The sequence below is a fragment of the Mus pahari genome, chromosome 7 (genome assembly GCF_900095145.1).
Source record: "Mus pahari chromosome 7, PAHARI_EIJ_v1.1, whole genome shotgun sequence".
Lineage (NCBI taxonomy): Eukaryota > Metazoa > Chordata > Mammalia > Rodentia > Muridae > Mus > Mus pahari.
Window position 1 is genome coordinate 2,243,377 of NC_034596.1, and position 15,281 is coordinate 2,258,657.

General features: G+C 50.6%; 1 protein-coding gene across 1 annotated transcript in view; it reads left to right on the plus strand.

Annotated features, from left to right (window-relative positions):
• Positions 1-15,281, plus strand: part of Otof (otoferlin) — a 95,590-nt gene that overhangs the window by 52,389 nt on the left and 27,920 nt on the right. Inside the window, exons 6-11 of the mRNA XM_021202511.2 lie at positions 1,732-1,805; positions 3,146-3,272; positions 3,691-3,745; positions 9,913-10,044; positions 14,482-14,544; positions 14,965-15,049. Coding sequence (XP_021058170.1) covers positions 1,732-1,805; positions 3,146-3,272; positions 3,691-3,745; positions 9,913-10,044; positions 14,482-14,544; positions 14,965-15,049 — 536 coding nt within the window. The remainder of the gene's footprint in view (positions 1-1,731; positions 1,806-3,145; positions 3,273-3,690; positions 3,746-9,912; positions 10,045-14,481; positions 14,545-14,964; positions 15,050-15,281) is intronic.

Here is a 15,281-nt window from a genome sequence, read left to right on the forward strand (position 1 = left end):
AGCCCTGGCTGTCCTGGAACTCACTCTGTAGACCAAGCTGGCCTCGAACTCAGAAATCCGCCTGCCTCTGCCTCCCAAGTGCTGGGATTAAAGGCATGAGCCACCACGCCCAGCAAATAAATGTATTTTTAACATTTAAATCCTTTAAACAAAATCAAAATCTAAAAAGTAACTGAAGTCTCGCACAGGCTAGGCCTGGATCACAGAAAATCCCTTTGAGGTGACATCAGCCTCACAGCCGTTTTGTTCTTTGAGTCAATAGTTAAAACCACAGAAATGGCATTTGCAGTTGAGGGGCTTGGGGCTGTAGCCCACTGTTAATGCTTGTCTCCAGAAGAGGTGACAGGGAGTCCCCTGAGCAAGCTAAATGAGAACAACAAAGACAACACTCGAACCAAATAATAATAACTCCAAAGACATCATCTTTCCTCTACAGAGTCCCCTCCTTCCCATTCTTCGTTTTTAAACCTATAATACAAGGGAAAGCAGACAGATCAGGGTCACCAACCTCTTTGACCTGTGTCTAGGATAACAGTGAACATATCTGTGAGTTGACACGACATGACAGGAGCGGTCCCTGTCCCATCCAGCACAGGATACAGATGGGGCTCACTCCATATCCGGGTTTAAGATAGAACCAGGTTTAGGGAATGACACCGATCCCCCAACCCCAAATAGAGGGGCCAGCACAAGGACAGAAAGGTTTTCACCAACCTCACGCTGTACGGCTTGCCGGGCAAGGATCTGGGTGGCTTTGATGCCATGCCCAAGTCTCTGCAAAGAGAGGCTGACCCATGTCTAGAGGCAGGTGAGGATGGGCCTTACCCACCCCCACAGGAGCCTGCAGTATGGCAGCCACACCCAGGGGGAGGAGAACGGGAAGCGAGGGAGTCAGATGTCCCTCTTATACAATATGAATGGGGTAATGGAATACTGTACCCCCCCCCCCTCCACGGATCTTACTCCTGGTCTTTCCTGGCTCTGGGGACCTCAGGCTCGGCTGCAGGGACATCTCTCTTCCCCCTTCCCTCAGCCCCACTGACGGCAAGACCCTTTGCCTGAGCACACGGCCACACCACACCAGAGGAAGAGGTAGGGGCTAGGTAAGAGATGGTGGTCTGCCGTCGGAAGGCGTAGGCGGGAGGGGGGGAACCAGGATAAGAGAAAGACCCTTTTCCCTGGGGACTCAGGAGACTCTCCTGGCACAGAGAAGAGAGTAAGACAGGGCAGGCTCTACATACCAAAGCTACCTGGGACCTTAATAGCTGTCATCCATGGCTCCTACCCCAGCCTCGGTCTGTCCCTCTGCATCCCCTGGACCTCTGTATCTTTTCTGATGTTGTTCTGGGCATCTGGTCGCTTTTCCTGTTAGCTCTATGGGGGTGCATGGACAGGAAGAAAGCGGAGGGACCTTGCAGCTCTCAGAGCTCTGAGAAAACAGGGCTTAGGTGAGAAACTCAAGACCCAGCCCCACCACCGGCCACTTCCCTGGTGAGCTGGGACTCCCACCCGCTCTTCCTTAACTTGAAGCCGGTGCCTGGGAGGAAGTGTCCAATGTCCTTTGGGACTCATAGCCCCTACTTTGTACTGTATCTTGGGAAAAGTGAACGAGGGCAAGGGCCCCCATCTCCTTTTTCTCTGAGTCCCTCGGGGATTTCCTCTTGTGTGTTTGTGCTTTTCCTGCGTGTATCTATCCCGCCCCACCTCACTCTGGGGGTCTCCCTTTTACAGAGCGGGAAGGAGTGTGTTCTCGGCCATGAAACTCGGCAAAACTCGGTCCCACAAAGAGGAGCCCCAAAGACAAGGTAGGGAACGTGGTCCTCCCCACCGTTCAGTTCACACAGCTGCTGAAGCCACTTTGAACTGTCACAATCTTTTAAGCCCGCCCTAGACTGAGCGCAAATAATCCTCTTTCCCCATTGGACACTCGCACAGCCACTCGGGCAGGACTTGGACTCCCATTGGCTAGTCTGCAGGTTAGGGGAGGGCAGCATAGGACATTGAGCCTCTGCCAGGTGGATGATGGATGGGCTCCTTCTCCCTACGTTGAGTATTTAACTTCACGTGAGCCCAGAGATTTTTTTTTTAATTTTTTTTTTTTAAAGATAGTAGCAAGAAAGCATGCTGTGCTGTGCTTGGCGGCTGCAGCAGACCCACCTCAGAGAAAGGCCACTGGGCCTGGTGACAAGAATCCCTCCTAAGAGAGGAGGCTGGAAGGGCACCTGACAGCCGTTAATGGGAGGCAAGAAGGACAGGTGAAAGATAGGGGGTGCAAGGGGTGGAGTGGGGAGACATGTGCACCCAGCATCGGGGCACGCCTACATGGCTCATTGGCCCTAAAACTTTTCTTTTCCTCAGTCAGTTTTGGCTACACTCTTCCTAGATGGAGGGTACAGCTCTGCCGAAACCCAGACCTGCCATATCTGCATGGCTTTTCCAAATCATGCTCTTACCCCACTGGGTTCACGCACAGGGGTGCAGGCCCGAGCGCTGCATTTCACTGCGGACATCACGGATAAATTACTTCTTACACCTTGGGGGTAAGAAGTATCTGAATGCAACAATGCCCACGTTGACGGGTCTTAGCTATGAGAGAGAGAGAGAGAGAGAGAGAGAGAGAGAGAGAGAGAGAGAGAGAGAGAGAGAGAGAGAGTGTGTGTATTGTGACCTGCATCAGTAGCCACTCCATTTTAAAGCAGCCACTGTGATGAGCTGTGTGAGGTAAGCTCAGGATGTTTCTACTTTCTTCCACAAAGGCTATTCAGAGCTTTAGAGAACAGAGTTAAGTAAAAGGATTACATGCGGCTAAGATTACAAAAGAAAATAAGATTAGACATGATGGCAAGGAAAACATTTTAAGGACTAAGGTTAGACCCTGTCATGGGCGTGTGCATCTTTAATTCCAAGACTTGGGAGGCAGAGGCATCTGGGTCTCTGGGAGTCTGAAGCTAGCCTGGTCTACATAGAGAGATCCAAGCCAGCCTAGGCTACATAGTGAGACCCTGTCGTGATTAGGAGAGCATGAGATGTATGGGTGGCAGTATTCTAAGCGCGTGTCATCCAATAAGCCAGAAATGTAACTCCCCTGCCTAGGAGACAGTCCCCAGCCCTTCCTCCACCCACCTGCCCTTCCCTCCTCCCCCAGATGAGCCAGCAGTGCTGGAGATGGAGGACCTGGACCACCTAGCCATTCAGCTGGGGGATGGGCTGGACCCTGACTCCGTGTCTCTAGCCTCAGTCACCGCTCTCACCAGCAATGTCTCCAACAAACGGTGAGTGGGCCAGAGGCCTACGTCCCACCTGCCACCGCCCTCCTGAGCAGGACCTGCCTGCCAGGCTTGAAATTTGGAGGCAGAGAAAGCAGGGCCTATGGGTAGCTTCTTTCTTTCTGTCCTTGCATGTCCTCTGAGCTGTCTCCCTGGAGAGGCAGGGGTGGATCGGGCCCTTGAGCTTCTGTGGTGAAGGGACATCACAGAGCTGAGCAGTCCACACATGACTGTTCACCCGATGGCCATCAGCCTATTGCTTTTGTCTTTGCTTGGTCTTCTCTGTTAGTGCCCCTGAGGGCATGTACCCCCTTACCCTCATGCACCCCCAGTCCTGTTGGCAGAACTGAGTATATGAAAGTCCAATTTTGTCCCTCTGGTCTTTCCATCTCACACCAACCTGACAGCACATTCTCCTCCTCAGGTCTAAGCCAGACATTAAGATGGAGCCCAGTGCTGGGAGGCCCATGGACTACCAGGTAGGTGGCCCCTGGGATGTCTGGGCCTTACAGAGTCTGCTGGAGTGTGGTGTCCCAGCCAGGCGTGTATGAGGGACTCAGAGATAAGAACCAGGGCATCCCAGAGTCACATCTGAGGATAGAGTCTCAAAGAAGGTGTCTGTCTGGGAGGCATTAAGAAGCATTAAGGCAATGCAAACCAAAAGGAATGTGAGGTCTCTGTTTGCACAGCTCAGAGCTCCTTAAAGATTCTGCATCCATTGTTGAAAATCCTAAGGAAAGGGGACCTAGAAAAACAACACACACATACACACACACATGCACACACACACACGCACACACACATGCACACACACACACGCACACATACATGCACACACACACATGTGTACACACACACATGCACACACGCACACATGCACATACACACGCACATAAAGCTGGAAGTAACATCAGTCCTGTTTTTCTTCTTTCTATCTCTGTATCTTCTTAGGTTAGTAGTTCTTTGCTTCTGAAACTAAATTTTAAAAGGCTCTGACCAGGAGGGTAGCCATACTACCGGCAGAACAGGGGCTCGGCATTCCTGGTGGCTGCTGACAGAGGCTTCAGTGGCCTCTGCTTTGTAGGTCCAGACCCTCGGTCTTGGCTTTTCTCCTAGCCTGAGATCAGAGCTGTGGGGAAGGGCTCACAATAAACAGGCGTACAAGCAGAAAACGCCTCGTCCCTATGTACAAAGTAAGAAGAAAGGCGAGAGAAGGCATCTCTCAAGACAGGCCCAGGCAGCCACGGTGGCTCCAGCCTCTCCCCTGGCAGCTAGCAGGACCCAGTTATATGTCAGAAACTGTTGTGAGAATGGCTTTATGCTCTATGCCCATTTGCCAGGTCCCATGCGCACTACCCTTATGCATGAACAGCCACACCTCACCTCCCTCGGGAACCCCCACTGAAGTCAGGCCTGGTCACGTTTCCTGAGACTTCACCTTGACTCCTTTCGTGCTTGCCTTGGTTTGGTTCCCTCCAGTAACGTTTTCTGTGGTATTTAAAAACTAGCCCCAGGGCTGGAGAGATGGCTCAGTGGTTAAGAGCACTAACTTCTCTTCCGAAGGTCCTGAGTTCAATTCCCAGCAACCACATGGTGGCTCACAACCATCCGTATTGAGATCTGATGCCCTCTTCTGGAGTGTCTGAAGACAGCAACAGTGTACTTACATATAATAAATAAATAAATATTTAAAAAAACAAACAAACAAACAAAAACTAGCCCCAAGTCATGCCACATGATGTCACCCTGGGACTTTAGACAACCTCAGGCCTTTGAGTCCCGTGGAGGTTGGGGAATGTCGCCCCCAGCCCTATCAAGACCCAAGCACAATGTCCTGAAGCATTAGGAGACGTTTCCAGGAGGCTGAAACCTGGGTGTGGGATGCTCCGATGTGCTGAGACCAGGGAAATCCCAGAAACCCCACTCAGATCCCGTGCCACTGGCCTGCCCCGCAAAAGCACACAAAACTGTTGTTAACGAAATTTTTTTTTAAAGGCTTATAATAAAGCAGGCACTGACTAGGAGCTGAATATGTTTCCATTGAGATTATGTCATCCTTACAACCATCCAACTGTAGTGGTTACTCCACTTTTCCAGTAAGACATAAACCAAGAGTTACATGGCCACCAATCACAGGTAAATGAAGCCTGGAGGCGGAGTTCAGAGCCACAGCAGTAGGCAGAGCTGCTTGTTCTCTGTAATGGTTGCTCCCTTCTGATCCCTTGCTTGCTTTGCTCAGTACTTACATCTTCCTCCCAAACTGCTTCCTGTCGGGGACTTTTGTGTCCCAGCTCAGATATTTCTCCCTCCAAAGACCTTTAAACCTGACTTGCACCAGGTAGCCCATCTCACCTGGAAGCGCTGTGTCTCCTGCCACCCACAGCTCACGCATGCGCATTTATCCACTGTACAGGAGGGAGCAAAGACGGTTCCAATGCACAGGATCTCCACTTCTGATGAATACAGTGTACAAATCAATAAAGCCAGTGGCGGTTCTCTCCTTTGAGGAACTTGGCTTCAATTAGTCAGAAAGATCTCAAAGAGTGTGCGGCACTGGGGAGGGGGGAAGAGAACCCAGGACCAGGTGGGGCCCCGAGAGCCAGAAAAATTGTGGAGTGGGAAGAGACCCCACACGTGTGCAGCATGCTGGGGGCGATTAGAACGGATGGGACAGTTCATTCTTCTTTCCTGATTATTGACATCTTCAAGGGAACAAACCGCTCTTACCTGCCTGGGGGCGTGTTCCTTGCAGCAGAGTGGGCAGCTCTCCTTGGAGCACACTCAGGAGCCTGGAATCTGTCTCCTGACCTCTCTTCCTGAGACTAAGTCTTAACATAACACCTCCAAACAGACCTCCAGTTTCCAGCATCACTGGGTCTCCCAGGCCAGACCCAAGCCCCACCCCCACCTCCGCTATGTTCTTGCATTCCCTCCCCTTGGCCTCCATGTCTTCATATTGCCCCTCCACTCTACCCTCCCTGTCACCACCAGAGTGATCTGCCTATCTGGTCATGTCATACCTCTGGCCCTGGAGGCAAGGGGAGATGAAGAGCGCTGTAGAACTGCAGTTCCATGGGTGTGAGCGGGCATCCCTGTCCCCTCGTCCCTCTAGCTTCCCCTGACATTCTGATGCGTGAATGAACAAAGGTCCCCAAAGCAGGTCACAGGGCATCATTATTTGTGGGGTCTTTCAGGACATTTGAGTAGTTCCCTCTTCACCCCCACCCCCACCCCCCATCCCCAGCCTCATTCCTTGCTTTGAAGAAGGCTCTTGGGAATTCTAGCCCTTGCCTCAACAGGAGACATGGTGCGCTAGCCAGAGAGGCCAGCTGGTCCCATAGTCTTACTTGTGGCTCCCTTTGCTCTCTGGGTTTCCATTCTGGAAACACTGTGCATGAGTTAGAAGTTTCTTTGCAAAATTTCCTGAAATTTTTAATTGACTTTGTAGCTTCCGTTTTCTCTACATTTTGATGATTGGATGGCCCATCCCCTCCTGCCAAGTATAGAAGATGAGTGCATTCTACCTTTTACAAGTGTTAAACACACACACACACACACACACACACACACACACACACACCTGAAGCAGCAGCTGGGGAGGCCCTGGGAGTTTGTCTCCCTTCTACCCCAGTACCACACTCCTCACTTACCTCTATCTCACACTCCCAGGCTTCCCCTGGGACCACTATCATCTAGCAAAGCACATCCCCTCCCATGTTTGTTTTCCCATCTCTTCATTCCTTCCCACCCTCCCTCTCCTCCTCAGTTCACCTCCCATGGCTACTGTGAGCTCCTGGCTGGGTCACTGCCGCTAGCTAAGCCCCACTGCAGAAGATGGGAAGAAGAACCCTGAACTGAGGAGGGGACAAAAGATGGAATGTGTAATGCACACATCAAAACCAACCAGCTTCTCGGAGTGGGGAATTTGCTCTCAGCTGGCACATCTGGCACATCTGGCACATCTGGCCAAAACCACGCGTGTCTGTTTCCCAGGCCTGACTTACAGCGAGCCTCTTCCTTCTGGGGGGGGGGGGGTGGATGCTAAGTGAATTTTTAAACCATTTGCATAAAAAGGTTTATGGGTCTGGAGATATGGCTCAGTGGTAAGAGCACTGAGTGCTGCTCTTCCAGAAGACCCAGGTTCAATTCCTAGCACTCACATGGCAGCTCACAACTGTCTGTAACCCATTTCCCAGTGATCTGACACCCTCACACGACACACATGCAGGCAAAACACCGATGCACATAAAATAAAAATTAAATTGTTAAATTGTTAAAATTGTTAATAATTTGTTAAATTGTTAAATTTAATTGTTAAATTAATTTAAATTGTTTAAAAAGGTTTCTGGAAGTTAGAACTCTGTGTACTACCGTGCAAAGAATATTCCAGAAGGACTCCTAGTGTCTTTTCACAGTAAACTTCTCTGCGCTAAGTTAATTAGCCCTGCTTCCTTCTTGGCTCCCTGAAGAAATGGTGACTATTCAGACTCTTTCAAGCATGGATCCTGAGCATTCATCGGCCCCTTGGCCTCTCACATCCCAGAATAGAAGCAGCTGCACACAGAGTTCAAGTGTTCTTCAGCTCACGGTCCCTTCTGTTTCTGTGCCTTCGTGGCAGTGGTCTTATTGGTGTTAAGGTTTCTATTTTTCCTAGCATCGTTTCTGATGCATGGATTTTTCTTGGTCTTCAAGCTATTTATAAGACCTCGAGGAACACAGTAGATGGTAATTTTAGTAAGGATTCTTTCTATCTAAAGGGAGAAAATAATTCTCCTGAGTAAAATCATATTTAGAAGTTGCATTGAAGCATAACAACTGAAGTGCCAGAGACTGAGATGGGCGGCGCCAACAGCTGCCCTTGCAGCCCAGTCAACAGCTGCCCTTGCAGCCCAGTCAATAGCTGCCCTTGCAGCCCAGTCAACAGCTGCCCTTGCAGCCCAGTTAGCGAGCAAGAAGTGCTGACAGAAACAGGAGGCTTTGGGTGGAAAACGCAAGTTCAAGCATCCTGTGGAGCAACCTGAAACATCCCACCAACCTCAAGAGATGGTCCCTAGGAGAGGGAGCTTCTGTCTAAGAGACCACTTACGTGCTGGCGCTCGTTCCATGGAGCTTTCACCTGTGAGGCGCTCTCGGGCGGGCATTGCCTTGTTTAACCCTCACTGGGTAGAGACTCAGCTTGGAGCTGGTGATGTGCAGCTCAGTGAACCCACGGGATCCTCCACACAGGATCCATTCCTGCCCATATGTCAGGCCGAGGCTCAGTTCCAAGACCAGCAACCCAGATCTGTACCTGCCTGTATTTTGCCACCCTAATGTGGACTAAACCTTCCTCAAATCCAAGGCAGGAGCTAATGGCTTGAAATGGAGACTCGGGAAGAATAACAGTTGCTCCAAAATTCACACTTTCCTCCCCTTCCCCCCTTCCTTTCCTCCCTCCCCTTCCCTTTCCTCTCTCTCTCTCTCTCTCTCTCTCTCTCTCTCTCTCTCTCTCTCTCTCTCTCATTCTTATATTTTCAGTTTTATATGTACATATAAATACATTTTTACATATATGTGTCTTTATATACATCCTTTTGCTATGCATAGCTTTATATGTATGTGCATATAAAGATATAATGTATTGCTTGTGTATATTATAAGCTTATATATATATATATATATATATATATATATATATATATATATACTAGTTTTAAACCTATAAGCCAGTAATCATTTATAGTAAGATCTCTGAGGAGCAAAGAGTTTATTCTGACATCCCCTGTGCCTGTCCACAGCAGGTGTCCCTAAATATTTATTAATAGAATAGACAGCTGAAACAGGGCTTCCCAGGGTAGAAGCTAAAGGCTGCAGAATGTCACAGTAGAATTCACACAACATTCTCTATGCAGGCCAGAAGGTTAGACTCTAGCAACTCAAAGAAATTCAACAGAGAGAGAGGGGACTGGCACATGGGAAAGTGCCCAGCTTCCATAAAGCCAAGGGCATCTTAGAGGTCAGCAGCATAAACAAGAAACCCTGGTCAGGACCCAGAGCAAGTCCAGGGAGACTGGAGCAGCTTGGCTTGTTTGAGAGGGTGGGGAATGGGTGAGGCAGGCTTCATGGCCCCCCCTTAGCAGAGCCATGGCACTGAGGAGAACTTGGAACCCAAGAATCAACCAGAATTTTTAGAGGTGTGTTGTCATCTTCTAAGTTCATAAAGAATCACCCAGTCAAGTTTCAAAAAGAAATCATAACGTTTTAGTATTCGTTTACTACTGGCATTACAGCATCCATGGCTGAACGGGCTGCTGTGGTAGGTTGGGCATGCCTGACCAGCCAGTTTAGGAAAACTGCTGCTGGACCTGTCTTCTACAAGGATGAGACCGATTGATCAGGGGTCTGGCCTGAGCACCAGGATCTGCTAATGTTTCCCCTTGGGTGATTCGGTGACACTGGCCTAGGGGTCACCAGCGTCTCACTTCTCTTGGTGCAGGTATCCCAGGACCACCTAGGATATCAGAGGCCATAGTCAACATGGAGCCTGGGGTCTCACTCCAAGCTGGACTGGCTCCTGCAGTTCCTAGCCCAGCTGCCCACTGCCGTGTTCCAGTAAGACTTAAGGATGGCTGCGGTGCTCCATGTATCCCTTCTCTCCCTCCTGCAGGTCAGCATCACAGTGATTGAGGCTCGGCAGCTGGTGGGCTTGAACATGGACCCTGTGGTGTGTGTGGAGGTAGGCGATGACAAGAAATACACGTCAATGAAGGAGTCCACAAACTGCCCTTACTACAACGAGGTCAGTGCCCCCGTGACTTAAGGTGGGAAAGGAGCCTCCTGATAGGAGAACAGGAGCAACTAGGAGTTGAGACAACAGAGCCACCAGGCCCAACCTCTTAGAGCCCAGCACACTGCATACCACAGCCTCTGCATCTCCTCATGGACCCCAGTCTGGCCCTGCTATAGCTACAAGCCAACCATGAACTGCTAGCAATGCCTGTGAACACCTCGTAGCAGTCACTGTTGCTGTCCCAGTCTGCACCTGAGGGTAGCGCAACTCACACCAGCCCAGCCCAGGTGCCACTGGTACCATGAGTGAGTCCTTCCAGGCACCGAATCGCTCCTACACCTGTAGATACATCAATACCCATCATAGCTGGATACTCTTTCCCACTCCACTTGCAGGGACACTGAGACTCCAGGGCCTTGCTGCTCATGTTGTGGGTATCTTCCTTTTCTACTATGCTCCCTTCTTGTCTCCTGGGCCCCTAAAAGGCTTCTCTCCAGAACACAACCTTGACTTCGGCTATGAGAAAGAAAATGGCTGCTGCTACCTCCACTTGAGACTCCATAGGGGTGAAGGGTGAGGGGTGAGGGACCACAGAGACATAATAGTTTGATCTCCCCATTTTACAGAGGAGGAGGCTTCAGGTCAGAAAGAGCCTTCCTACTGTCCCCAGGGAGCTGTTGATGGGATAAGGCCCATATTGACTACTGGGTTCCAGATGGAACCCCATCATGATTGGCTGTCCCTGATACCTGAGCACATTACAACTGTGTAAAATCCGGGTGTCCTGGGTTTCCTGTCCTAGAGGGAGTACCCAGTCTATCTACCCCAGTGACTTCGGTTAGCAAGGTGGCAGGCTAGCTCCAGCCATGTGTCCACATCCTGGGCCTTGCAGTGCAGGAGAGCTGAGGCTGCCCTTGGGCACCGACAGGACCCAGGAACACGGCTGCCTAAGCTTGAACAAACTCCTGTATAACCACAGCTCTCTGTGTGTCCCACTGGCCCCCGGGACAGAACAGTACTCCTCAAGGTCCCTCTGGCCCTGGGTGCAATCAGGATATCCAACCTAGATGCTCTGATTTTATCTCAGGACACATTCCTGGATGGAAAGCCTCTGTTTTAGACAAGGGTCCACTTCTCTCTGATAACCATGCCGACAAATCCCAGTGGTTCTCTGTGGTTATTTCATAACGGTGAAACCACACTTGGCTGACTTGGGGGGCAGTGGTCAGCTTGCTTCAGATCTCTGTACTTCATGTTTCAGTCAACTTGCTTACACCTTCCATTGTAGCTTCCCAGCTCTGGGGTCCCCTAGCAAACTCCTATTTTCTCTGCAGGGACCCAACTCAAATGACTTTGCCACTGAGTCCCCACTCCGCCCGCTCTGAGTCAGAGGTCAGCATCCTCTCTGTGGGCAAAGGTTGAAAAACCTGAGTTTAGAGGAAAGAGACAGAAACAGAAGCAGGGCTACTTGGCTCTGTGCAAAGGAGTGCCCCCGTTACCAGGATGAGCTGGAAGTTGGTCAGCGATGATCCGAGGTGGGGGGAGTGGTTTTCGGTTGTGTTCTTCGACTGCGGTTGGTCTTCCACGTTTCTATCCCTGGGTGGATAAGGGGCTACAGGTCTCCCTACTGCTCTCCCAGCTCAATATGCCAATGCCAAGCCTCCTCCCTGTAGCAACTAAATATTCCCAGATGCTGGCAACTGTCTTACAAGAATTAAACTCACCCCGTTAGGCCCACACCTCGGCACTGCATTGCTCTCATTCTTTGCAGTCTCAAGAATTCGAATTCTTTTCCTTTTCAGTGAAAAAACATTGTCATAGTTAGGGTCTCTGTCACTGTGAAGGCACACCATGACCCAACAACTCTTATAAAGGAGAACATTTAATTTGGGGGGGACTGTTTACAGGTTCAGAGATTTAGTCTATTATCATCATGGCAGGAGCATGGTACTGGAAAGATGGCTGAGAGTTATAAACCTAGATTCACTAGCAGCAGGTAGAGAGAGTAACATTGGGCCTGGCTTGAGCATTTGAAACTTCACACCCTGCCCACACACTTCCTCCGAGGCCACACCTACCCCTAATTCTTTCAAATAATGCCACTCCCTATGAGCCTATGGGGGCCATTTTCTTTCAAACCACCACAAACATGCCTCCAGCCATGAACATTATGGCTCTTGGAAAGTTCTCTAGGAAGTAGAAATCTTCCTTTGGCTACACTAGAACAGCCAAGGTGGTGGGAACCATCAACTGACTTAACAAATCTCCAAGCAATCCTAAGAAAGAATCATGCTCAGGAAATACAAGGACTATGACTCCAGCCAGCTCAGAGCACAAGGGCTTCTGGCCCGGGTTAGCCAGCTCCTTCCATGGGTTCCTACACCAGGCCTGGGAGCTCATCAGCACGACTTTAAGCCTACCTGGGAACAGGAAGCTTTTGACATTTGTCCTTACGTAATAACCTGGCCCCACATGGACCAACACAAACCCCCTTCTCTATCCGCATGTGTGGTCTAGCTGGGCACTCCGTGACCACTCCTCCTCCTGTCACGTTTGCCATGGTCCCTTCATCCCAAAGGATCTAACTTCGTGCTATGACCCTCATTCTGCCTTTGCCTTTTTTCTGGCTCTTCCTTCTCCCTTGCCCATGTGGCACTTTACTAAGCACAACCAGGACACCCCATGGACACCCATGGACACCCGAGTCTGTCACCCAACACCTAAGCATGGCTTTCCTCCACTTCCAGCTGGATCTCCAGAGATCTCCCATAACTCCTCCAGGCACAGGAGACATGTGAGCCGTCCCCATCCTCTCAGTCTCTGTCACATCCCTGTCACATCCTTTATCTCATTGCCCCTCCTTCCCAGGAGTCCCCATGACACTCTCCCAGTCCGTGGTCTCTCCAGAAGCTTTTCCCAAGCTTCCTAACTTGCCATGACTTTCTCGACCCACCAAGAAAGTCTGTTGCTTCCTAGAGCTCTGTCCAGAGCAGGCGAGCAAGCTTCTCCTCTGGAGCCCTGTCCAGAGCAAGCTTCTCCTCTTAGACTCTTCTCCGTGTCTCCTCCAGCCTGCAGCTTCTGCCACCATCCTCGTGCTGATGCCTCACTTCCAGGTCTAGGACCCCAGAGCTGCAGACCCTCACCCCAGTCAGCACCCCTGAGACTTCCCAGCCATGTACAGTGAACATTTACTGTACTCGTATCAACTGCACAACTGAGTCCTGTCATTTTGATTTTCTACCCATGCCTCCCTGCTTTTGTGTGGTCATGCCCCTGGAGTAGGAGGGCATGGTGGCCTAATGTCATTATGCCCATGACACAAGGGTAAATTGAAAGGAAGCGATGACCCAGCAGTTAACAGCTAGATGGCGCTGGCTTTATAGGCAGCACATCAGTCCACACAGCTAAAGTGTTAGCTATAAGATAGGGGTATGGGGGCTGGAGAGATAGCTCAGAGGTTAAGAGCACTGGCTGCTCTTCCAGAGGTCCTGAGTTCAATTCCCAGCAACCACATGGTGGCTCCCAACCTTCTATAATGATATCTGGTGCCCTTTTCTGGCATGCAGACAGAAAATAGTATACATAATCTAGATAGATAGATAGATAACCATATCACAGATTTAAACTGGTTATTGACAATGACTATTGACTACAACTGGAAACACTTGGGATATTTACTCTAACCAAAGCCCTGTGGTAACATTAGATTCTTCCCTTGCCCCCAAGGTCATCAAAGCAGCAGTAGCTGTGCTCGCTGCCCACACCCTTTCCCCATCCTGGTACATCCAGGACAAGGATGGGGACCATGAGTGAGCATGGGGTCTCACAGCAGATAAGAACAGTGCACAGAGCTGCGCTTCTCTTTTGTTACCAAGGAAGTGCTGTCTCTCTCTGAGTATGTCCTGAGACCCGCTGAGTTTTATCTTTGAACACTTCCTGGGTTAGGGTGTATTTCCCAGGTAGCAGCACTTGGTCTGCAGGTTATCTGTACACCCTTTCACACCATGGTGTGTTTCAAAGTCCATAGTCTGCTTGATCCTGTAACATGATGGTCGATATCCACACCCCTATGTTACAGTTTCTCTGGGGGTTGTGCCAAAGAACACACATATAAGTCCTATGAAAAGGACAGAACTGTCAGAGCCCGGATTTGCTGGTTCCTTGGTCAGGGTTCTTCTACACACAGCCTATAAACAAGTACTTGCCTTTTGACATTGTAGCGCCACATCACCTACAAATATGGTGGGCTTCCTGTAGAATGAACACAAGTAGTAAGAAGACGGTTCCATCCCCTGGTAGGAGACAGGGCCCTACTTCTCACCGGCTCTCAGTAGCTCACCACTGCTGCTCACATGAGGTTTGAGCCTCATGGGAAATGGGGGACACAGGCAGGCGCTGCTCGGAGGGGGGGCCCAGCCACGGCACTCTGCTCTTTCTCCCCTCCAGTACTTTGTCTTCGACTTCCACGTCTCTCCTGATGTCATGTTTGACAAGATCATCAAGATCTCGGTGAGTGGAGGGCCGCTGCAGCTGGCAGGCAGGACCCCACTGACCTACGAAGGACCTCGGCACAGCCCTATAATGTGCTGTTCATAACACAGCAACCCTATGACTGGATGCATGGCTGGCCAAAGGGGATCAGAGAATGGACATTGGCCCCCTCTTGCCCCTTCAGCTGGACTCCTCTGTAAAGTGTAAAACCTACTCATCTATGTAACAGCAGTCGGGGGAGGGGGGCATGGAGTGGCGCAGGAGAGGCTGATGCTGAGCTTCAGCAAACCAGCCCTGTTCCCTGCCAAATACCTCCCCACTTCACTAAGAAGGATGGAGGGAACACTATCTATCATCAGTGGGCCCCGCCCCCGCCCCCACCCCGCCCCGCCCCTGCCTGCTGAGCCTGACTGGCTGCTTGTGATTCTGCTCCGGAAGGTTATCCATTCTAAGAACCTGCTTCGGAGCGGTACCCTGGTGGGCTCCTTCAAAATGGATGTGGGGACCGTGTATTCCCAGCCTGGTGAGTAACCCCTCAGAACAGGCTCGCGCGTGCAACTCCAGAACATTCTTGCTCTGTTGGTTCCTGGGTCACCCATCGAGGAGCACAGACACAGCCCACTGTCCGTGAGTAGGGTAGCCACGGGAGTGGCAGTGAAGCCGTGTGCCCTCTACACACAGACGTGTGAGTCATGTGCTCCGTGTCTGATAGGTGTTTGCTCATTATGGGGGAAGGGACCTGGGAATAGCAGTAC